Source organism: Heterodontus francisci, chromosome 19 (assembly GCF_036365525.1).
Source record: "Heterodontus francisci isolate sHetFra1 chromosome 19, sHetFra1.hap1, whole genome shotgun sequence".
In the NCBI taxonomy this organism is placed as follows: domain Eukaryota; kingdom Metazoa; phylum Chordata; class Chondrichthyes; order Heterodontiformes; family Heterodontidae; genus Heterodontus; species Heterodontus francisci.
In genome coordinates this window covers 11,789,869-11,814,728 of record NC_090389.1, presented here as the reverse complement: position 1 = coordinate 11,814,728, position 24,860 = coordinate 11,789,869, and the positions used below count along the sequence as shown (strand labels likewise).

At 42.8% G+C, this 24,860-nt stretch overlaps 2 protein-coding genes across 4 annotated transcripts in view; both read right to left on the bottom strand.

Moving 5' to 3' along the window:
* Positions 1-24,860, bottom strand: part of LOC137379957 (testis-expressed protein 264-like) — a 456,807-nt gene that overhangs the window by 301,504 nt on the left and 130,443 nt on the right. The window lies entirely within an intron of this gene.
* Positions 5,856-24,860, bottom strand: part of LOC137379955 (E3 SUMO-protein ligase ZBED1-like) — a 62,174-nt gene continuing 43,169 nt past the window's right edge. Inside the window, exons 1-2 of one of the 3 annotated variants that reach the window (XM_068051377.1) lie at positions 14,546-14,601; positions 5,856-9,157 (exon numbers count right to left, since the gene is read on the bottom strand). In XM_068051377.1, coding sequence (XP_067907478.1) covers positions 7,047-9,020 — 1,974 coding nt within the window. In that variant the 5' untranslated portion in view covers positions 9,021-9,157; positions 14,546-14,601 and the 3' untranslated portion in view covers positions 5,856-7,046. Of the gene's footprint in view, positions 9,158-10,593; positions 10,631-14,545; positions 14,602-24,860 lie in introns of those variants that run through there. The other 2 variants (XM_068051379.1, XM_068051378.1) reach the window with 2 other exon arrangements.

Here is a 24,860-nt window from a genome sequence, read left to right as displayed (position 1 = left end):
ACCAAATACTGTAGCCAGTTGATGGAAGAACAGTCTTATGCTAATTTCAAATATTACCTATTTGAATTTGCAATGCCCCAACTACAATGGAACATTCTAAAAGCATACTCATTACGTACAAATATACACTGTTCAAATGTGGTTTGTGAGAGCACCATGGATTGGTAGGATGTGTGTCAACATTTGTGATTTCTTTTTCTTGGGCAAATTATGTAAATTGATCTGTAAATGAAACTTATCTTCCAAATGAAATGTATAGTATACCCTAGATTGCTCTCATACACATTGCAGGAGTGCCTGTGACAACCCAGAAAGCAGACTGCCTGCAAGGTTTATATGGGGGGGGGCGGGGGGAAGGGGAGATGAGGGCTATTAAGGAATTAGGAAGGGCAAGAGCTGGAAGCACAACCACACCACCAAGACACCCCTCGTTTCACGGGCTATTATTAGGGTATGTTGCTATACACTCAGCTGCCTGGCAGTCATGCTGACGTCACCCTGTAGTGACGGGGCGAAGTCGGTTAGCTGTTTCACAAGTGTGTTGTGTGGGCTTCTCACCTCATTACTCACTTCTGATCAACAGCTGGTTTCCTGTTTATCAAGTCTTATTGGGATGATCAAAAACTGGAGTTGCATTATTTTACATGCGAGTTGGTAGATATTTTTATCCCGACTTTAACAAGTCACAGACTGCTTTATTATGGCATTGGATTAGCAGCCCAGAGTTGAGAATTCAGATTCTATCATGGCAAGTTGTGGAAGTGAATAAATAAATCTGGTCATTCGTGGGCTGGCACCAGAAAATGATTATGAAAACTGCTGGGTTGTTATTAAGAACCCAACTGGTTCATTAATGTCCTTCAGGAAAAGGAGCCTGTTATCCCTTGACCTACATGTGACTCCAGTCCCACACTATGTAACTTAACTGTTAATAGCCTCTGAAATGGCCTCGCAAGCCATACAATAAATCAGGATGGCAATAACTACAGCTTTGCCACTATCACCCACTTCATGAGAACAAATCAAAAACAAATTGTTCAATGAAGAGATTTCATAAGTTCATCAGGCACCCACATTTAATAGCCTGGGGTAGTAAACCCACTATGCAAAATACAAAGCAAGAACTGTTCCCATCGAAGAGTAACTGCTTGCCTTTGGGTGTTCTGAGCACACAACACTTTTAACCTCAGGAATATTGATAATCGCCCACAGAAGAAATCAAAGCTCCTGATACCTTTAATGAAATAACTATATAGTTTAAGCACAGAACCATTTCACAGAACATCAAGTAATTCCTTCTGCAAACCAGGCCACATCAAGCACTTCTCTCCTACTGAACATTGAAAGTGATTGACATAGAGGTGCCACGATGGCACCTTTCAAATAACAAGCAAAATGGGCAGTAATCTAGACCTAAATCTATAAGAACATGTAGTGCAGGTCAAATATTTAAATATATGAGAAGGGCACGGATGAACAATAAATCACTTACTGAAAATGGATCCTCATCACATCTACAAAAGCAAAATGCTGTGGATGCTTGTAAAGACAGAAGGTTTGACTCAGTTAACATTACACTTCAGGCTCTTCCTTAATAACTTGCTCTCCTGGCCAGCCTCCCACCTTCCATCCTCCATAAACTTGAGCTCATCCAAAAGTCTCTGCCTGTATCCTAACTCGTTCAAAGTCTCACCCGCCTATCACCGCTGTGCTCAGTGACCTGCACAGGCTCCTGATCTGGCAGCACCACAGTTTTAAAGTTCTCATCCTTGTTTTCAATCTCTCCAGGACCTTACCCCTCCCTATCTCTGCAGCTATCTCCATCACTGCAACCCTCTTTGATCTCTGCACTCTTCCATACTGCAGGATTTTATCGGTCCACTATTGGTGGCTGTGCTTCAGTTGCCCAAAGCTCTGGAATTCCCTCCCTAACCTCTCTGCCTTTTTCTCCTTCTTTAAGATCTCTTTAACAATACTTTTGGTCACCTGTCCTAATATCTCATGTGGCTCGGTGTCAAATTCTGTTCGTTAATGCTCCATGAAGCATTTTTGGCTGAGGTACTATATTAAATGTGCTATATAAATACAAGTTGTCATCGTTAAATAGCAGCCTCTGCATCTGCAAGCCTCAAGTCAAAGTGTGATAGAAAATTTACCACTCGCCTGGATGGGTACAACTGCTACCAATTCAAGAAGCTCAACATCTTCACTTGTTCGGTGCTCCTGCCACTGGACACAATGTCCCCCCTCCTCTCCTCCACCACCAGTGCACTGTGGCTGCAGTATGCAATCTACAGGATGCACTGCAACAACTCACAAAGCTCACTTCAACAGCACCTCCCTCCCTCATCACCTCGACCAGTAGGAATACCAAGGGAACACTATCATCTCCAACTAATGCATCAGCTTGTCTTGGATATACATCGCTACTATTCCTGCATCATTTTCAGATCAATATCTTGGAATTCTCTACCTAATACTATTGTAGAAACATCACTGCAAGGATTGCAGAGTTTCAGGGAAAAGGTCCATCACCACTTCTTCAGAACAATTAGAGATGGGCAATAAATGCAGCCTTGCCAGCGTCACCCACATCACAAGATCAATTTCTTTTAAGTTAGAAAAACTGACTGACAGCTTGGTCAAACAGGAAAAGAATTTTAGTAAGGTGAAGAGGGCAGCGGAGGGAACTCCAGAGTATAGATGCAAGACAATTGAAGGCTCTATAACCAATGGCAGAACACAGTGAGGCAGAATGCAAGTTGACCAAAATAAAGGGTGGGGTGGGGGGAGAGGGGTAAAGTAGAATGCACAAAAGGCCAAAGTTGGCAGAGCAAAGATTCAAATGGGCAAAACATGGAAGCGCGTTTATGCTGTAAATGACTCTATGAGACTCAAGAAGTTGGCTCAAGCCAGCCAACTTCCAGTTTTATGGATGTGGGACAAGGGGCGGACAGCCAAACCCCTCGGATTGTCATTTTAAATCTGTTAATGAGGCTGGCAGCCTCGGACTTAACTTGCTCTGCGGGTTTAACTGTAGCCAGTTCAAGCTGCAGTGAGATAAGCAGGAGCACTCCTTGTGGACTAGGAGTGCTTCTACCCGGATGCTACCCTACCATCAGACCTTCCCCCGTCCTCCTTGGGATCGAATGACCCCACCCCTCCATCACCCCTACTGAGGTTAGGGATGAGAAAACCCCCCGCCCCCCCACACCAACCTGGGGTTAGGGATTGGACCCTCCCCCAGTGGTCAGGCATCAGATCCCCACCACACAGCTGGGGATTAAGGGAACGGACACCCCTGGCGTCAGAACAGCCAACCCCCAAAAGGCCCCAAGCCCCCCAAGGGATCAGGGAGCGGACCCACTCGCCCACAGACGGGGGTCAGGGATGGGAGCAGACCTTCTGCCCCACCCCGGCCCACAGCCCACCTCCCCACACACCAGGGTCTGGGATTGGACCTAACTGTTGCTGTAGCCTCCCCTGGAGTGTTCTCTACCTGATTGGACGCCTAATCTGTGAATCAGACTGACATCCGGGCGGGGAACCTGTCAACGATGAAAGACAAGCTGTGCAGTTAAATCTCCACACATGCTGGAAAACCTAGACTTCCAGGTTTCCCGAGCTCTACCAGGACTGTGCCCCACCTGCTCCCAGTGGATCAGAATGTTAAGGTTACCTTGCCAACCCCCCCCAATTTCTGGGAGCTCTTTGTTTGTTGCATGCACAACCACATATTAAGATACATATGTGACCATCACAGAGCATTATTCATTCAGTTACAGGGCAAAAGAGAAATTCAGACACACATGGGCCTCTGGCAGTATCAACATTCTTCTCAAAGTCAATTGTTGTCAACCATTTTAGCTTTTCTAAGCAGTACTTACGGTATACCAATGGTAACTGGGAAAACAATGCAACAGATTATCAGAATATTACGATCCCTAGAAAGGACTACATCAGGTGATACCTTCAATTTTTCTCAATTGTTTCTGACATAAAGAAGATCTTGACCATGTAAAGATAGGTACAGGAATTTAATGAGGAGCTTCCAAGTTATAGGAGGTATAGGAGGGGCGGCACAGTGGCGCAGTGGTTAGCACCGCAGCCTCACAGCTCCAGGGACCCGGGTTCGATTCCGGGTACTGCCTGTGTGGAGTTTGCAAGTTCTCCCTGTGTCTGCGTGGGTTTTCTCCGGGTGCTCCGGTTTCCTCCCACAAGCCAAAAGACTTGCAGGTTGATAGGTAAATTGGCCATTATAAATTGTCACTAGTATAGGTAGGTGGTAGGGAAATATAGGAATAGGTGGGGATGTTTGGTAGGAATAGGTGGGGATGTTTGGTAGGAATATGGGATTAGTGTAGGATTAGTATAAATGGGTGGTTGATGTTCGGCACAGACTCGGTGGGCCGAAGGGCCTGTTTCAGTGCTGTATCTCTAATCTAATCTAATCATGAGAAAATCAAATCAAGACACCCAAAATGCAGACATTACAATTCTGATCCACAAAGTGGTATCTAGAGAAAATTACTGTGGTGTGCGGCAGTAGGGTTAGAAGATTGCCCTTGATGATTCTGGCCTACAAGGAGGAATGGGACATGAGGTCATCTCTCAGGATGATAGCACGTATGGATGCTCATGACCCCCTAAAGCAATGCCCGCCTTGGTACCAGTAAACCAGCCGGGCCAGTAGAAACCATGTTGCTCCAGTGTGCAGCTAGGCACGAGCTCCTAGAGCTCATCAACCAGAAACATCTTATAAACCCTTACGAAAATCACAGCAGCCTTCTACCTCTCATACTGCAGCTACTAGATGAGCAGTAGAGAAGGAAACAGAGCACATAAGACAGGCACTTAGGAGCTCATACCATGTTGATAGTTAGTGTACAGTCAATTCTGTAAGCCAGTAAAATGATGATCCTTTATGAAATTACTGTGTGCAGAGAATATTCCTGTCGTCACTGCAGAGTAAAATTATGTGGGATGTAAAATTACTCAAACCCACCCCACTGTCACCAGGTGAGTTTGGTTAAAATCAGGGCTAGTGTTTTAAACTGTCTGCCTAGAAATTGAGTTTTGGTCTGATAGAGATTATAATCAATCCACTTTTTGAAGAGAATCCCATGCAGCACTTGAAACATTCTATTTGCTGGTGTTTACAGGAATAGTGTTATGAACCCTAGGTCTCACTATTATTTATCTAGATACTAGGGCAGACAAAGGTATACTTTGCATTGAAGGAGAGGTTTGCTTAAAGAAGAGGCCGAATCCAAATTATCCAGCATTAAAAATTCAAGAATCTGACAGATAACTTGACTCAATTAGTGACACTGTCACCTCAGTAAGAAGGTTGTGGGTCCCATTCAGGACATCAGCACATAATCTAGACTGACACTTTAGTGCAGTACTGAACAAATACGTTTTGGATGAGACACTGGCAGCAATCAGACATTTCTGGTGGATGTAAAACATCCCCTGGCATTATTCAAACAAATCCAAGCTTTCTCCCAGTGTCCAAGCCAGCATTCACATCACAGAGATATAAAGCAATTGCTGACCATGTATTTCACAAGCTTAAATGTTACTCAAGCAGCCTAGAAAACTGTGTACACTCTGAGCTCTATATGCAGGATCTGTCTTCATCTCATATAGTCACTGCTTTAGACCAAACTCTCAAGTTCAAGCCTAAGCATTTAGTAGGGGCTCATTCTTTCAAGGAAAATTTTAATACCTTAATAGACACACAAAACAATTCAATGGTTGAATTAAATGCTGTTACTTAAGTAGTTAAAAAGTATTTCTTTAATTTAAAATATTGTTTTAAAACAGTTCAAACATTAGAAATGTTGGTTACTGATAAAAGTTACATGTTTTTTTATTTGAGTGATTCATCTACAAACCATGATCCTGAAATGTTTACGTCCTGTTTTTCCATTATAAAGTGGTTACATAAATGTTTACACAAAGAATACCATGATAATTTTTTACGTTATGTTAGCATATAAAGTATTATAGGCAGTAATGTTTGTGGACAAGAAATTTGTGCTATACACACTATTTTTTAATAGAAATGAACCGCATAAAATATTGTGGGACAGCTGAGTAAATTTAAATACTCCAGTACTCCAATCTTCCACCTCAAGTTGGAGCTTTATTCATATAGCTCATAAAGAGCCTCTAATGGCAGAAGCACAGTGCTAAATTGCATTATCAAACAGATGCTTTTAAAACATTCCGAAGGACTTGACTAATCGGTTAGTAGGGATACTGAATCGGTACCCACTCCCCCATTCTCCACTCTTTATATGATATTACGCTGGTGGACTATCAATGTACACTGCCACAAAAGTTGAATCAATTAAGTGGAAGTGCTGCACAGATTCTTTACTGAAAATACAGATGAAGCTTTCTTATAAGCATGCATCAGATAAGCAAACACACAAGACATTGACAGAAAAGGCATAGATTATTAAAAAAGCCATTTCTTTTTAAATCAGGACTGTACAAATCATGTATTAGTTGGTCAACTGAATAAAAATGTTGATGCTATGGCTTGGAGCCATCCCAATATCTCAAGTTGGTCAGTGGGTGAGTCCAAAGCAGAAGCTTGTGAACTTATACCTCAGAGGTGCTTGTTGCTCACTCCAGATTGCCTCAGTTAGGCATATTTTGTCAGTTCTTAGCTAGCATTCTGAATAAAGCATAATGCAGAAGCATGAGACATCAAAACTGGGGTGGGGGGGAAGATGAAGGGCAAACAACTTCTGCTAACTAAGCAGTGAGAACATTCCAGTTATTTGGCTCATGGAGAACATAAACAGTGGCAAACAACCCACTGTACAAGTAGATGGGAAAAATAAGCTCGCTCCTAACAATTACTGGCCAACTCCCATGTTCACCACCCTACACAGTACCATCTTCAAACCTACCCTGAACGTAGCCCAGGTACAAATATTTAATTTTTCGATAACACTTAGAGCATTCGATTATTGTTGGCACAATCCTGCTTTGTAATTTTAAAATAGATCTTCTCAAGAGCCTTATCCTCATGGAAGATTTTCTGCTAAGAACACCAGCTGGTCCATATGTTTAGGCTTCAGGCTGCTTCGATACTCAGCAAGTGTGTAACTACTATTGTTGAATGCTCTTTCTGATGCTACATGCGTTGCAGAAATGCAGAGATACTTTTTGGCTAGCTTTGCCAACAAAGGCAGGCAATTCTGGGTGGCTTTCCACCATTGAAGAGGGCAGCTCTCTAGGGAGAGTTTAGGCTCCTTGAAATAAAAATCCAGCTCTCGGTCAAGCTGTTCTTGTAGTGAAACTGAAGTAGTCACCAGTTTGTCTGCACCTCCATCTCCACTCTGTTTTCCAAAGATCTTTGCAAGTCCTCCTCCATATCTGGTCTTCTTTGGTTGACTTGGCCCTGGGCTATCTTGATCATACCAGCTGCAAGAGCTCAATGGAGACACAGTTGAACCATCAAAGCCAATTTGAAACAATGAGGATTCTTCAGCTACCTTTCCAGCAAGTACCTCTCCTTTAATTTGCTGCAGAACATTTTCTAGATTCTCTACGCATGTGGGGCCAAACCGGGGGTCAATGAATGTAACTTTTTCCAGAAAATGAACCAGTTCTGGGTCTCCATATCGTATTTCGAGGTCTCGTTTGATTCTCATTCTCATTAGAAAACCAAGTGTTAACTCCTCTTGCTCCTCTCTCACAAGATCATTGCATATGTGCTTTATAAGAGGATTTATTGCTGAAATGGAAATGAATTTTTCAGAAGATAAGGCTTCAGTCATTTCACGGAAAGGACGTAAAACACTTATAATGGACTCGAGAACATCAATGTCCTGCCATGTTGGAACAAGACGACATATCTTACGGTCATGAGCTAATACAGCTTTGACAGCATCCTGCTGCTCAAGAAACCTTTCCAGCATATCCAAAGTAGTCCCCCAGTGGTTGTTAACATCTGCTTTCAGTGAATTCCTTGGAAGGCCTTTCTGACCCTGAGCTATAGAAAAGTCCCGCTTTCTTCTCCAACTGCGTGAAAATTGAGAAAATATTTGACGGGACAGCTGAATGATTCGTTCAATGCGAGAGTCCTCAAGACCCTTTTGGAGAGAACAGTGCAGATTCTGGCTGAAGCAGCTAATTCTTTTCCAGCCCAACAACTCACAGGCAAGTTTAATGGCAGGTCCATTGTCAGTTGTGACAGCTACAAGGTTGGTAGGATCTAAGCCCCACTCCTCCAGCACATCTTCAAGGGCACACTTAAGGCTCTGACCAGTGTGTTCATCTGGTAGATACTGGGTCTGCAGGCAATGGTTTTTAAGGATCCAATCACTGTCGACATACTGAACCCCACACGTCAGAAACATTTCATTGCTCCTACACATCCATGTTTCAACAGTTGCAGCAAAACAATCCCCACTCTTTAATTCTTTCTCAACAACTTTGCGAACATCTGCATAAAGCGATGGAATAGCTACTCTAGAAAAATAGTTCTTGCTTGGCAGCTCATACCTCGGGTTGAACTTGCTCAAGAGGTGCTGAAAGCCAGGCTTGGAAATGGTACTCAGAGGCATCCTATCCTTGGTGACGTAGTACGTCACTGCCTTGGTCAGCTCCCTATGCTCCCTGGGTTTTGGATCAAATTTATCTTTTCGCTGAAAGATTTCCCGCATAGTGGTAGTCTGTTCCCTGCTTGGCTCCCCAGATGGAGCTGTGCTGGATGGTGCCTGGTTGGGTTTACCTTTCACCTCGATATAAATATGAGGGTGCTGGGATTTCAGATGTGCATAAAGGTTACTCGTGTTTGAGGCCTTTGCTGGAATGACACGGAAACAGATTTTGCAGACCGGGGTTTCAATGTTTTCTGGTCTACCATCACTACCAGGTTGGAAGCCAAAGTATCTCCACACTTCTGATGTGGTATTGCTCTTCTCCACAAGTTGAGGCCTTTCAATTTTCACAAATGCAGATCCACAATGTACAATGTCACCATCACCTTCCATTACTCTTAATATACTGCAAAACAAGAAGCAGCGCAATGTCTTCTTTCTGGGCTGCTTCACATGGGAAGTTCAAAAGGATGCCATCATACAGGTAGAGAATCCTGTTACAGCTGTGACTGGGCAGACAGCCCCACTGCCTAGAAACAAAATTTAAGTTGACAAGTTATAAATTTAAAAAAATTAGGTTGCACGTTAGGACAAGTCTTTGAATAACAATGTATTATTATGCAATGGTCCTACTATAAAATCCTTCTCACCCAAAATGTTGCCATTTTATGGTTACAATATGCATTAGTGGAAGGGTAAATAAACAAAGTAATTTCCATAAATATTTGGCAAAATCTCCCATAAATGCAAAATGCCTTCCATTTCTTCCCACAAAGGCCATTTCTATTTATTTCCATTAGCTGGTAGAGAAGGTTGGGGAGGAAGGTGGCCCAATGGAGACACAGTAACCAGGAGGAAAAGCGGCAAGGGCCAACATATAGACCAAGAGGAAAATGGAGACAAAGAGGCATGCTCAAGAGATGCGGGAAGGTGGATAATAGAGCCACAGCAGCAGCTGAGGGGAGGGGAGATGAATGAAAGCATCTTTAGTGCAGGAACGCCATTGGTAAAGAACTCCACCCTCATCAGATTCCACACATACGTACACAGGAACAAAGCATGGGACAGGCCAACGAAGCCTATTCTTTTATCAGGCATTAGCATTAAAACATTGAAATCCTCTCCTGACGATAGTAAAATATTTTGTTGGAACTGGGATTAAAGTATGTTCTAATAGGAAAGTAATAAATTTCGAAATCAAGTTGCAGATTAGGGAAATCCTCTGACTAACCATGCACTGTTAAACAATATTCCTGCTCTAAAATTCACCTTTGCTATACAGTAGTTTGGTAAAATTATGTTTCAACTTTATGCTGGTATTCTAGCTGGAATTTAACGGCCCACCAGCATCACCCCCCCTACCCTGGGTGCAGGCTAGGAGGTGGGGAGGCTGGGGTGCCATGCCCGTCAGCTACCTGCTCCTATTTTACCAGTGGCAAGGGAGGTGGCAAACAGCACCAGAGGAAGCTGCCTAGTACCACCTGGCAGCCTCCTTGCAGGCTGGGGGGCCCTACTGATCAGACACTCAGTGCCCCACAGAGGGCACCCCCACTAAAACAACAAACTCACCCTCAACTCCAACCACTCACTCCCCCATCACCAAGGTCTAGCCAATTTTATTTATTTATTTTAGAGATACAGCACTGAAACAGGCCCTTCGACCCACCGAGTCTGTGCCGACCAAGAACCACCCATTTATACTAACCCTACAGTAATCCCATATTCCCTATCACCTCCCTACACTAGGGGCAATTTACAACGGCCAATTTACCTATCACCTGCAAGTCTTTGGATGTGGGAGGAAACCGGAGCACCCGGCAAAAACCCACGCAGACACAGGGAGAACTTGCAAACTCCGCACAGGCAGTACCCAGAATCGAACCTGGGTCCCTGGAGCTGTGAGGCTGCGGTGCTAACCACTGCGCCGCCCAATTGTCCCCAGCAAGGCCTGACCCCCCCGACTTACCTTTTCGGAGGCCGACATTCATGGTCCTCTTCTTGCTGGATGCAGGCCTGAGCATTGCGAAATAGCAGCATGGCTTCCAGGCCTGCTGAGGTGGACTCACTCCCAGCTTTCCAGCTCATGGGCTGGGCCATCATCTCACCATTAAATTCTGGCCATTGGTCTTTGCAACGGATTTGGATAAGTGGACTAAAATAAAGTTACTTAGAGCCAGACCTGTTCTGTGCAAAACAAATGATTAGCCTACACAACCCTTGCTCATCTGCAACTTGATAAATTTGCCTCTTGGTAATCCAAAGCAACAATTGCAAGCTCACAAATAAATTGGAATGGAAGTAATACTGCCAATTTGCAATACCTCAACTTTTATGGAATCACTGAAATTGGGTGATCACATAGGCACCTTTATAAGTCAGTCACCTGGACATTTGCTCCCAACAACGGAATACCAAAGTGCCAAATTTTAATTTCAAAATTCCAATGGTCAAAAACAAGGTGGCACCTGAAAATTTCATGTATACATAAATGTCACAGATATTATGATATGCCATTACTTCAAAGTCTTGGGAGTGTCTCTGCATATAGTCTGGGGTAGAATCTCCTCTTGTCCCACCCACAAACTGCAGCAAGTAGACTGGGGTCACTCTCATCAGACTTTGACTGTCATAATTTTATAACATCAAATAAAATATACAAGTGCATATGCCTCCATTTTGTTGACTGACATGCACTCACTTCCATTCATTCAATCACATACACTGGATAACCTCGTGTCCTGTTGCAATCCTTGTCCTACTCCATGCAGTCATACTGCGCTGCTGAGTTCCCCCGTATGTTATGTTCCCAAAAACTTCAAGATCATCCAGGAGCTGTAACTCTCCACAATCTACTTCAGTCTACTGTTGCACCCTATTTAATTGGTCTTATGCCCTGCAAGAATTTTTTAAAAAATCAGGTCTTGCTGGTGGCCAGACTAGTGAATCTGCCAAGTTAAAGTTGAAGTGTTGCAAGTCAGTGCGAGACCCACATCCATGAGCCAACAGCAGGAAGGCAGCACAAGAACAATCCAAAAGCAGCTTCAGAAAGCACTTAAAGATAAGCTTTGACCATGACCAGGGAGAGAGCATCCCTCGGCCCTTGAATTTACGTGGTATAGTAAGCATATCCTAAAGCTTTCTCTCATTGGCCGTGTAGGGTTGCCAACTCTGATTAGAAATATTCCTGGAGATTTCATCGCGTCTTCCTGTCTCTAACCACCACACCCCTACATTCTAGTCACCCAACACGTCCACCCTCAGAGCGACCCCTTTCTCAAGCACAATGAAAAGTGAACACACACTTCAGTGCCAAGTGATCAAAAGAAATGAAAATAAAAACAATGCCTCTATGATTTTGCTCAGGTTTTGCACATAACAAGGTTCAGGAAATTCAATTTTTATTCCTGGAGACTCCAGGACAATCCTTCAGGGTTGGCAATCTTATGGTCAAGACAATGTAGGGGCTTCTGCATGGCAACAGGTGCTCCATCTAAGGGAAAAAGGAAAATCAGAGAACTAGTTCCACATGTGGATACATACCTCCTTAGCCACAGAGTAGTACTGGTGTCATCTATGATGCAAGGCCTGAATTTCTATGAAAAAAACAAGTGCTCACAGAACATAAAACCAATAAATGGTATGCAACATTGGCCTGGGGTGGCCAAACTACCATGTGCTCCTAGCTGAAAGCTGTAGAAGCAGGAGACAGTAGTCAGGGACTCCCGCTATGCAAATGCAGATTGTAATTGAAGACTGTAATGGTGAACTGATATCATTCAGGTTACAGAAATGATAATTATGTCCTAAATGTTGGAGCCATGAATGCATGCTCATTGCCATTTCTATAGCATCTATTCTACAGCAAGTCACAATCAACATTGCTGTCTAATGTTATAGGATAGGTTCAGACAAAGTGCGAGGCAGACACACAAATACAAGATCACAAGATAATTACAGAGGAGGAAGGCCATTCGGCCCATCTTAGTACATCTATCCAGAAACATCTGATTATCTCCTCCTCCAACTGCAGCTTCCAATTGTTTGTTAGATGACATCAAGGTTTTTGCTTCCACTGCTGTATCTGGAAATTGTTCCATATATTGATCATTCTTGGTATGAAGAATTTCCTGATATCGGTCCTAAAATTACTTTTTACTAGTTTGAACCTGCTTCTATCACAGTTTAATTTGAAATAACGGACCATAATTTGCTGTAGCAGGGCATCTAATGGTGTCTGCCATTAGCTAGACTTGTCATCGCAAGTTCAGGTTTTTAAACTTTAAATCTGGCAAGTTGCTGAAAGTGTGAGTTGATTAACAGTGCAGGGACAGCAACTGGGACCTGAATGAACAGGGCAAGCAACTGTGCATCTCCTTAACCAATCAATCAGATTGAAGGATTGTGAAATTAACAGTGCGAGGACTGAGAAGGAAGTGTACATTAGAGTGGGTGAATTCAATGTCAACTCAGATATTGAAAGAGAAATAAGAGGGGAAGACCGGATTGAGAGAAAGTAAAGAGGGACAGAAAGGAAAAATATTTAAAATTTTACAGTTTTAAAATCTTCAACAATTAAAAACTTGAAGGAATGAGACTCCGTACTTGTAACAGTTAATTTTCAGTGCCAGAGAGGCTCATTGACAGTAATTTACAATCATCATGTAGTTGAAAGGGTACTTAGACTGAAATGGGCAAGAGTTAACTTCCTTATAAGCATTTAGTTTGTGTTTACCATACATATACAGCAGCTTCACATAAATGCATGTCAATGGTGGGCCAGAGAGTGAGATGCCATTTGATACCATGTTTGCAAAGCTAACAGCAGGCACATCTGAAACAGTAACTTTAGGATTTCCACATTTAAGCTCACATCTGCTCCTCGCCTGAAGTTGTGCCATTTACGCAAGAATTACAGTGAGCGCCATTAGCCTTACCATTATTTTGACAGCAAATTATGGCCCAATATTCCACACTAACTTTTTTTTATAACATTAGAAATTTTATATGTTTCTATAAGATCACCTCTCAGATGCCTTCTTTCTCGATTGAAAACTCCAAGTGTATCCAGTCTTATAACTCAGAGCCCTAACACCAAGGATCACATTTGTGACTCTTCTCTACACTGCCTCTTGTCTCTTAGTGACCAATTTTCAATTTGTGGTTTGACTAGGGCACAATGCAGCTTGATCATGACCTCCTCTGGTGGGTAGTCTATTGTTTTGGCTGTGTAGCTTAACATTCAATTGGCTTTGTGATTCAGCTATTTCAACGTCATACAGAATCACAAAAAAATTCTACGTTAGAAAGTCAGTGTATGCACTTACAAACTTCAAATGGTTTATTATGCCTATAATTTGTTGCTCATTAAAGACAGGAGTAGACCAGTCTGCACTAAAACAAAACAAAAAATCTACATTATCACTTCTCTAGAAGAAGCCTATCTGTGTAGGCCTCAGATGGCAAACAGGAATGCACAGTATCTGCTTTAACTTATCTGTACTTTTATTATTAAGCAGCAAACAATTTCTCATGTAATGCAAGGTAAAAGCTGATGATATAACCATGTATGAGGATTCCAGCTGCACATAGAAGAGGCCTGTACTTAGGAAGCTACATACAGAAGCCGCCTGTGGAGAGCTCTGCTGTGCAGAATGCAATCACTAGGACTGCACAACTCCAAACTGCAGAACCTATGAAAATAATATATGATGTCACTGTACAAAACACTAAGTGTAAGTCCCTCTTCTCCGTACAGATAGAACATGTCTCCAGCCCATACACATTATTTTAAATTACTATGCAAGGCTCTAGTCATTACTTGTTGCATTACAACAGCTAAATGTCAAACATAAACGCTAATGTGCTTAGCAAAAAAACAACAGTTCAGTGTCAGAGTGTGCGTGGATCTGACCCCTTACCTCCCTCCCAGGCTGCAGATATCTGAAACGAGACAGAGCCTGTGCCAGACATCACATATTTTCAGACTTAACACTACCAGCCTACAGAATGATGTCAGCAGGGTAGCAACTCTGTTGCTATGGACTGCCTAGAAAGATCCTAGCAACCAGTTAGCAACCATTGGCGTATCAATGTGCAATCTCTACTTGCACAAATACCAAGAGATTTATTAACTTGTATGTTTACTTCCCAGTCTTTAGAAATGCAAGCTGCTGTATATTTGTGTACTACTGTCTACTGACAGAGTTCTTTAACCCTTTCCTACTAATGCTGACTTACTTTGACTATTTTCGTTCTCTTCAAACTTTTAAGTGTCAACTTTAGTACACAAGGAAAGTACCATGAGGGTAGATTTGAAGGGAAGGGGAACAGTACCCGAGAAGAAAGAATCATTAACAAGATCAGCTAACAAGGGGGCCAGGAAGGGAAGTTGGGTGGTCAGCGATTTGGTGGAAATAGGGTCAAGGAAGCAGGATGATGGTATCATAGACAAGGTGAGCGCAGAGGGGGCATGAGAATAGGGGAGTGTCTCAGTCTTAGTGACAAAGAAGTCCATGAGCTCCTCATATGTGGTTGGAGGTGAGGGTGAAGAAGACTGGGAGAGCAGTTTAAGAAGACGGTTTGTATTACAGAAAAGCAGCTGAGGGTTATCTTTGCATTGCAGGCTAACGCTGGAATAATGAGCAGTTTTGGCAGAGGAGAGCAGGACCCGACAGTGCGTTATGTGGTCCAGTCAGAGCTGGCGATGAATGGCTAACCCAGTTGTCTGCCATAAATATTCAAGTCTATGTCCTTTGGATTTAAGGGAACTAAGATGAGGGCTGCACCAGGGGGAATGACAAGGCTGAAAGAGAGTAACGGTTTTAATGGGGACTAAGGTATCAAAGGGGGAGGTGAGGTGTGATTGAGCAGCTTGGTAGCTGCAGAAATGTCATGGTGACTGAACAGTCAAAGGCCAGACAGTTGGGATTTTGAAAGAGCAGTTACAAGTGAATTGGGAAAGAGTTTGTTTCCAGGAGCGGACACAGTAGTAAGGAAAGTTGGAACAGGGTAGGGGGATGTGGGCGGCGAGTGATACAACAAAGTGATCAGAGATGGCCTTATCTGTAGTTGATATGATAAAGCTTGTAATATGAAAAATTATACATTTCACTATAATGTGATTAAACTCAAGTTTAAAATTGCGTTTTTGTGTCTTTGAGTGCCTTCATGATGATTTACTTAAAGGCCTCTACCTCGCTCAAAAGCCTGAACTCCTCCTTTCATTTTGCTGAGAAAGTAGCAACTAACATGTGCTTTATGGTGTACTCAGACTCCCAAAAGGCATTTGGCAAAGTTCCAATTGAAAGTTTATCAGTTACGCTCGAAGCTGTGGGGATTGAGAATACATTTTGAGAATGGATAAGAAATTGGCTGAAGAATAGAAAACAACAAATACTTGTTAAGATGAGTTATGTCAGGGTGGTGGGAGGGAGTCCTGAGTGGGGTGCCCCAGGGATAGATGTTGGGACCACCACTAGTTCTAATTTATATCTTAGACTTAGAAACCCAATGCAAATTGGTCAAACCAGGAGTGGGAATGGAATGAAAAAGGAACGGAGATGGGCCCAAATCACTTTCTTCATCCATAATCATGATCTTCTCAGTTTTCAATAAGTTAAGAGATAAAAATTAAAAATAGAGAAACTGAGTAACAAATTTGGGTTAGTTACTGGTCTTTCACCTCTGGATCATGGATTCAAATCCAGCCGATAGTCATGCAGTGAATGTCTCTTTCAACTGTTGAGTGCAAGGGTTCCAGGAGAAACAAGTTTGGGAAGTCTCAATCCAGTTTATTGTGCACTATTGCGGGAAATGGGTAAAAATGCTACACTGGTGTGGCAGGGAATGCTTGATATTGACAATAGGTGCATGAAATGTGAAGTGTTCCATTCCCGAGCATTCATATTTCTTACCTTGATAAGCACAAAAATATATTATTTTTAAATATGCAGAGAAAAAATATACAATTACGGCCAGTCATGTAAGTCAATCCCTGAAACCTGGGTAAAAAAAAAACAAGCATCTAGTAATAAATCTGGCTTCTTCACGTTACTGTAGTTACACTTTACATGCCTTAACACTCCTACTGTTATTAAACAAGGTATTTGGCACATCACCATGTGCAACACCCTGAAAGTCCACGATTAACATATTGTGACAATTCTGCTGGGGGGTGCGGTGGGGGGACACTATGCATGGACAACAGCATGTGCACCACAAGAACTTCTTCTTTTGGGCCTCCTTATCTCGAGAGACAATGGATACGCGCCTGGAGGTGGTCAGTGGTTTGTGAAGCAGCGCCTGGAGTGGCTATAAAGGCCAATTCTGGAGTGACAGGCTCTTCCACAGGTGCTGCAGAGAAATTTGTTTGTTGGGGCTGTTGCACAGTTGGCTCTCCCCTTGCGCCTCTGTCTTTTTTCCTGCCAACTACTAAGTCTCTTCGACTCGCCGCAATTTAGCCCTGTCTTTATGGCTGCCCGCCAGCTCTGGCGAATGCTGGCAACTGACTCCCACGACTTGTGATCAATGTCACACGATTTCATGTCGCGTTTGCAGACGTCTTTATAACGGAGACATGGACGGCCGGTGGGTCTGATACCAGTGGCGAGCTCGCTGTACAATGTGTCTTTGGGGATCCTGCCATCTTCCATGCGGCTCACATGGCCAAGCCATCTCAAGCGCCGCTGACTCAGTAGTGTGTATAAGCTGGGGATGTTGGCCGCTTCAAGGACTTCTGTGTTGGAGATATAGTCCTGCCACCTGATGCCAAGTATTCTCCGAAGGCAGCGAAGATGGAATGAATTGAGACGTCGCTCTTGGCTGGCATACGTTGTCCAGGCCTCGCTGCCGTAGAGCAAGGTACTGAGGACACAGGCCTGATACACTCGGACTTTTGTGTTCCGTGTCAGTGCGCCATTTTCCCACACTCTCTTGGCCAGTCTGAACATAGCAGTGGAAGCCTTACCCATGCGCTTGTTGATTTCTGCATCTAGAGACAGGTTACTGGTGATAGTTGAGCCTAGGTAGGTGAACTCTTGAACCACTTCCAGAGCGTGGTCGCCAATATTGATGGATGGAGCATTTCTGACATCCTGCCCCATGATGTTCGTTTTCTTGAGGCTGATGGTTAGGCCAAATTCATTGCAGGCAGACGCAAACCTGTCGATGAGACTCTGCAGGCATTCTTCAGTGTGAGATGTTAAAGCAGCATCGTCAGCAAAGAGGAGTTCTCTGATGAGGACTTTCCGTACTTTGGACTTCGCTCTTAGACGGGCAAGGTTGAACAACCTGCCCCCTGATCTTGTGTGGAGGAAAATTCCTTCTTCAGAGGATTTGAACGCATGTGAAAGCAGCAGGGAGAAGAAAATCCCAAAAAGTGTGGGTGCGAGAACACAGCCCTGTTTCACACCACTCAGGATAGGAAAGGGCTCTGATGAGGAGCCACCATGTTGAATTGTGCCTTTCATATTGTCATGGAATGAGGTGATGATACTTAGTAGCTTTGGTGGACATCCGATCTTTTCTAGTAGTCTGAAGAGACCACGTCTGCTGACCACAAGAACACTTACCGAGAAAGACCCCAGTTACGCACCAACTTTCTGGTCCCCATATGCTCCGTGTACTGGAAGAAAGAACTTACATTTTTATAGTCATAACCTCAGGATGTGCCCAGGTGCCTCACAGCCAATTAAGAAAATTTTAGCTTGAACTGTAGTGACTGTATTAATGTAGGAAACGCAGCAGCCAATTTGTGCATAACAAGATCCAACACTGCCTCTGGGTGAGTACACAGTCACCATAAGAATCTGTGGGCTTTAATGGCCTGATTCACCTTAAAAGAGCAGTGCTGATTTCACTTCCTGTTTCTGCCCACATTAATTAATTGTGTGAAAGGTTATCTCCTGATAAAATGGTAGTAAATTTCCTTCTATTCTGTAAATGTTCAGTTCATATTCCCATCACCTGCAAAAACTTCTGGAATTTCAGAGGAGGGAAGCTCTTTAAGGAAAGAATATAATTTGCAGTTATATTGTGCCTTTCACAACCTCGATGCCCCCAACCACTTTACAGATAATGAAGTGTAGTCACTGTTGTGAGGATACAGGGAAATCAATATGCACAAAAGCTCCCATAAACAGCAATGACAGAATGAGTGGGGTTGCAACCCAATTTCTGGGCCTCTGCTGCCTCTGCAGTCAGCCACACAATGCGCCTCCATGGTTTCTCCTCTATTGTCTAGTCCTGTGGGACTTTTCTCACTTTGCCCCACTTTTACAGATCATCTTTATGAATGATTCCTCTCCCAACCCCCACACCATTAACTCTGGAGTTACATACAAAAACAGGTGAAACCTATTCATCCCCCTCAAGCCTGATCCACCATTCACTGATCTGCACCTCAAATACATTTACCAGCCTTGACTCCATATCCCTTCATTCCTTTATTTAAAGAAAATCTATCAATCTCAAACTCAGCTTGGAACTGAACAAGATGCAAACAGTCCAGTTCAACCTGAGACAGTGACCGGGAAAGAGGATAGAGTTGATGGTAAGAATATAGAGTTTCTGGTGAAGGCTGAACATGACTTCTTCAGACTTCTTGTTTTAAAGGAAGGAAATTGTGCCTCCAGGACTCCATGTCAGACATGCAGTCTGACTACATAGAGGCTGTAGAAAGGCTCAGATGGCGGTGGAGGAGGAGGGCTGGGTGTTATCTGCATGCATGTGCAAGCTAGCCTCTTGTCTGAGTGATGCTGCAAAGGGACAGCATGCAGATGAAGAGGCCACGAATGAATTAATTGTCCATAAATTTCTGCTCATCTATAACTCTGCTGTCAGAATCCTATCCTGCATCAATTCCCACTCACTCATCAATTCCTATCCTCTCTGACTACACTATATTTTTGTGTTTAAATCCTCTCATTACCACACCCTCCCCAACTCTAACCCCGTCCAGGCCAACAAGCCTCCCCACTCCCACAACTTACATTTCTTGTACACCAGCTGGACATTGATAGACTTCCTGTTTACATTTGGAGCATTTCTTCCAGGAAGACCATAGAAGGTTATATGGATCCCATGCAATTTGGGAGATCTTAATACACACTAGAAACTGGCACCCTGAGCCCTTACGTTCCAAACCTCTATTGGAAACTTGGTATTGTTGTTAACTCTTGTGTACTAGGCATCAGTCACTTACTAGTTGCACCAATGCAATGATGAAAGACAGATGTTCGATTTGTCTCCAGTGTCATCCTGGAATGACTCCATGGTAAAAACAAGTATGTTCAAAACAGTGGAGACTATCATTGTTACAGGGAGGCCATTGTTGCCATAAATTAAGGTTGCAGCTCATCCTCCAGCAGGGCACAAAGTGATTTTGCTCCCTCCCTGGTAAAATGAAGCTTTGAAGACACGCTTCTCAGCTTGGTTCAAATATGTCCCAAGCATCCCATAAATCCCAGGTCATGAGTAGTGCTGAATAGATGCCTTTAATCTCATACTGCTTCACCTCCCTGGCATTAAAAAGGTATCATGCTATTCCTTTAAATAATCCAGGTACAAGATAATTCTCCATTTAGAGACTGCAGCTTTTCCCAAGGAATTGATAGCAGTTTTTTTGACGTGCTCCCCTCTAATCACCAGAAAAATCTCTTACCCACATAATTCTCCAAAATACCTTGCCAGAACTGTCCCAATAAAATCTCAGAAGCTTTCTGCTTAAAAGGCTGTAGAAGCTCTGCCTGCAGAAAGCCTATTTTATGGATGTGCCTAATTAATGACCTGCAACTACCAGAAAAGCGAGAAATTTGGTTGCAGGTCGGAGCAGCATCCTGTGATTCTGTGAACTGTCTATATTTTCATATAATTTAACTGGAAATGCTCATTTTAGGCGCTGTCAATTATAGGCAAAGCAGATACAGATTGGAAAACCAATCACAGAAGAGGTAGGATGAAATTCTGGCATTGGGGGTCAACTTCAAATTTTCTGGGTTTTGTGTCCCAAAAGATAGGCGTACTTTAAGGACCAAATTTTCTGGATCTCATCCAAGTGTTGCATAAGAACACAGTGTGCCACTTCTCTGTACACTTCTCAGTCACAGACAAATTTATTCTATCATGCCTACCTGGGCCATTTGTTCCCAGGCTCAGTGGTAGCACTCCAACCTCTCAGTCTGAAGATCATGAATTCTTGCCCCACTGCAGGACTTACTGGCATTCGTGAGGGAGTGCTGTGTCGCTGCAAGTGCCATCTCCCTGCTAGGTAGATGTCAAAGATTTGAAGAAGAACAGCAGCGTGTTCCTGGTGTCCTGTCCAATATTTATCCCACACCCAACATCACCAAAACAGATTAACTGATCATTCAGCTCATTGCTGTTTGTGGGACCTGGCTGTGCACAAATTGGCTGTCAAATTTGTCTACACTGCAAAGTAATTAAGGAACTGTGAAGTGCTTGGAATGTTCCGAGGATGTGCAAGGCACTATATAAATGCTGTTAGAGTACAGGGTGTTATTGTAGTAATCCAGGTATCATGGGAGAGATTTGAACACAGTATCGAAAATTTCAATTAATGCAGCAACCACAGCCTTCTGGAGGAGAGAAATTTCTAGATTTCTACTCCCTTTGTATGGAAATAATTGCTTCCTGATTTCACTCCTGACCGGTCTAGCTTCAATTTTAAGATTGTGCTATTTGGACTAGCTTGGATTTTAAGATTAGATACATAAATTCTTAATGTGCCCATGAAACAAAGAGAAAACATCTTTAATTTATTTCAGTTACTGGTTTCATCATGTGATCTTCCACATTTTTGGAAGGTGACAAAATAACATCACATTAGACTGTAATAACCAATTAAATGTAATAAATGACGGAAGAACAAATTAATAGTGGCAATAATACAGATTTTCTCAATAGTTAAGCTCGGCTAGCTCCTCATGTAATCAAAAATATCGCGCTGGACCACAACATAAATAATTTTTCTTTTAAATAGCATTTCTTTTCCTTTTCTTGCCATTTATGGAACTTATCTGACAGACTCTCACTTCTCGAAGGTTTCACACAAGTTCTCTCATTTAAACAGGCAGGTTGATAACACACCTTCAAAAAACAAATGATGGAGTTTGACCAGAATTAAATAACTATTACTTTTTTTTTTGAAAAGCTGCTAATCAAATACAGATTGGAATAAGCTGCCACAAGAAGTCTGCATTTACCTTGGTTCCTCCTTTGGACTCCAGTTTCAGACAAATAACTGTCTATTAACTTAGGATGGGGTATGATTTCTGTAAATGCCTGGTTATTAATCCCTTATGTACCAAGATAGAGTTAAAGAAACTAATATCAAGCTCTTTTAAGGCATATGATTACACATACTCCCATCAAAGACTTTAAAATGAATTCAATGTTTTATCAAGAAATGCTGGAACCACTCAGCAGGTCTGGCAGCATCTGTGGAAAGAGAAGCAGAGTTAACGTTTTGGGTCAGTGACCCTTCTTCGGAAGGGTTACTGACCCGAAACGTTAACTCTGCTTCTCTTTCCACAGATGCTGCCAGACCTGCTGAGTGGTTCCAGCATTTCTTGTTTTTATTTCAGATTTCCAGCATCCGCAGTATTTTGCTTTTATATCAATGTTTTATCAGTTGAGCTCCAAAATAATCACGAGTCACCAATTCCCGCAGTTCACATTTTGCGCAGTGCTAAACTGAAAGATATTTTCTTTCAAACTGACTTTTGCCAATTTTATGATGCTGTGATCTTGGAAGTCTGTGATTAATTCATAATAAGGAATGGAGCTGAGAAAGTACTGAGCAAATATCATTGTTGTGCATCTCAGAAGAAGCTATTTTATGACATCTACACATGAGCAATAGTCATTCGTTGACAAGTGAGCATTGCAATGAATGCTTGAAAGGCTAAAAGAATAGTGGCTAGCATGTGGCATTTGGAACAATGTACACATGAAACTCATTAAAGAAGCCGAAAAGAAGTGCTGACAGGTCCTCAGGAGGTGATCAGCCACACTGCAGCAGTCAGGAAGGACGGTAACAGAGGCTGGGCAACTGATTAGATCCTGCAGTACAGTCTCATGTATTAAGTCCCAAGAGGTCTAATTACCACAGCTGCAGCTGTAGTCGTACAGCGCATGTTCTGCTCTGTCCACTAGCTAGCTTAAGAAGCTAATTATCCTCAATTTTGAGAGACAACTGGTGCGATGTGACTAAAATAGAAATTTCAGTAAACTCTCATTTTCCGCTCTTGTCACATCCTCCCGCACTTCTACAAAAAAAAAAGTGCATTCCAGAAGGGAAAGCACAGTCAAATTAAGTTGCCATTCTGATCTTTTCCTTTCATGTACCTGGCAAGCATTTGGTTCAATGACCTGTAGCCCAATCATCATACAAACCAACCTAGAAAAACAGCATAAGCTGAACAGCAGCTTCATAAAACTTAACAATTCAAGAATAGCCCTAACATGTGCAAGCAAGCAATGACACAGGCTATATACCTTAAGCTGTCAGTATATACAATACTCCTTCATCTACTGAAGGCAAGGAACAGAAGGACACGAAAAGTTGATAGGGAAATCAGATGCAAAAGGCACAAAATGAGTGGTGCATTTCCACGTCAGTCTGGGGGGGTGCTCCCTCGGAATATTTACAATTTTTAGATGATAAATTACGCTTTCTGATCCATTTTAAATACACTTATACTCAACAGGTTATTAATCTTAAAAATAAGGAACACCAATTTTCAACAGACCAACTGACCAGTACCTACCCAAATGTTACCTCACCAGCCACTCTCCCACATCCAACCCCCTACTATCACTGCATTTTACAAAGGCACTCTACCCCCTCCATGCCCAGGTCAGAGAGACACTGCACTCCAGCCAACTTCCTTTCACAAGTATAATCTCATTTCCAACCCTCCTGGTTCATACTGGCACTCCTCTTCCCCTTCCTCATCATTTCAGCTTGGAACTCTTCTTCTCCTTCAACCCAGTTATGGTACTCCTTCCTCAGCCTGCAGAGCTCCTGCTGCCCACTCTCTGATAATGCTAGCACTGTCCTTCACCCACCACCCTGCAGCGCCACTTCCAGTTTCTTCTCTCCGAAAGCACTACTCCCAGCTTCCCCAATTGCCCTTCATTATCATTTATTTCCCTTTCCCTCTATAGTCCTTTATTTAGTTCCCCTTTAAATGAGATGCAATTCCACCTTCATTGCCAATCACTCTCCCCTTCCCCTCTATTACCGATTTATCATCTTTTCAATACAATTCATTTCTCCCCTTTCACTGCCATCTATTCTCCCCTCTCCTCTCCTATCATATCCAATGGTAAATGCACTGGACAGGTTTCATTACTTCTCTTCGCACATTCCCAGCACTAATTAATAGGATTTCCACCTCCTAAATTCCATCTTTCCCACAACTTCATGATTGAATCCCTCCATTGAGGGTTTCTGTCTCTGCAACAGCACTGAAATGGCCCCTCAAAGTCATAAATGACATCTTAAGTGACTGTGACTCTGGCAATCTAGCCCTCCTCATCCTTCTCGATCTATCTGCAGCCTTTGACACAGTTCAACACACCAATCACCTCCAATGTCTCTCCATTGTCCAGCTGGGTGTGACTGCCCTCACCTGGTACCTTCCTATCTATCCAGATGTACCCTGAGAATCACCTGTAATGGCTTCAATTCCCACTCCTGCATTGTTACTTCTGGGGGCCCCTCAAGGATCTATCCTTGGCCCCCTCCTATTTCAATATGCTGTTCCTCGGCGACATCATGCGAGAACACGTCAAGTTCCACATGTACACTGACAACACTCAGTGCTACCTCACCATCACTTCTCTCAAACCCTGCACTCCCTCTAATTTCTCATGCTGCTTGTCTGACATCCAGTATTGTCCTCATCTGTCAGTTTGTAAAAGTGACAGATTTTCAACATCTGTTCTACTGGTCAATGTAAAGGTTTAGACGGAATGAGTTTAATCTGTCCAAATTCAGTTCCTGATGGGTATGGGATCAAAACATGAAACTGCCCCTAGTTTAACACCAACCTGCAATTGGATGGTATCTTTAACATAGTAAAAGTTCCCAAGGTACTTCATAAAGGTCTGCATCAAACAGGGATTTGAGAGGAGCATTAGAGAAGACATGTAAAAGCATGGATAAAGAGATAGGGTTTGAGGAGCAGGATGTAGGATTCTACAGTACTG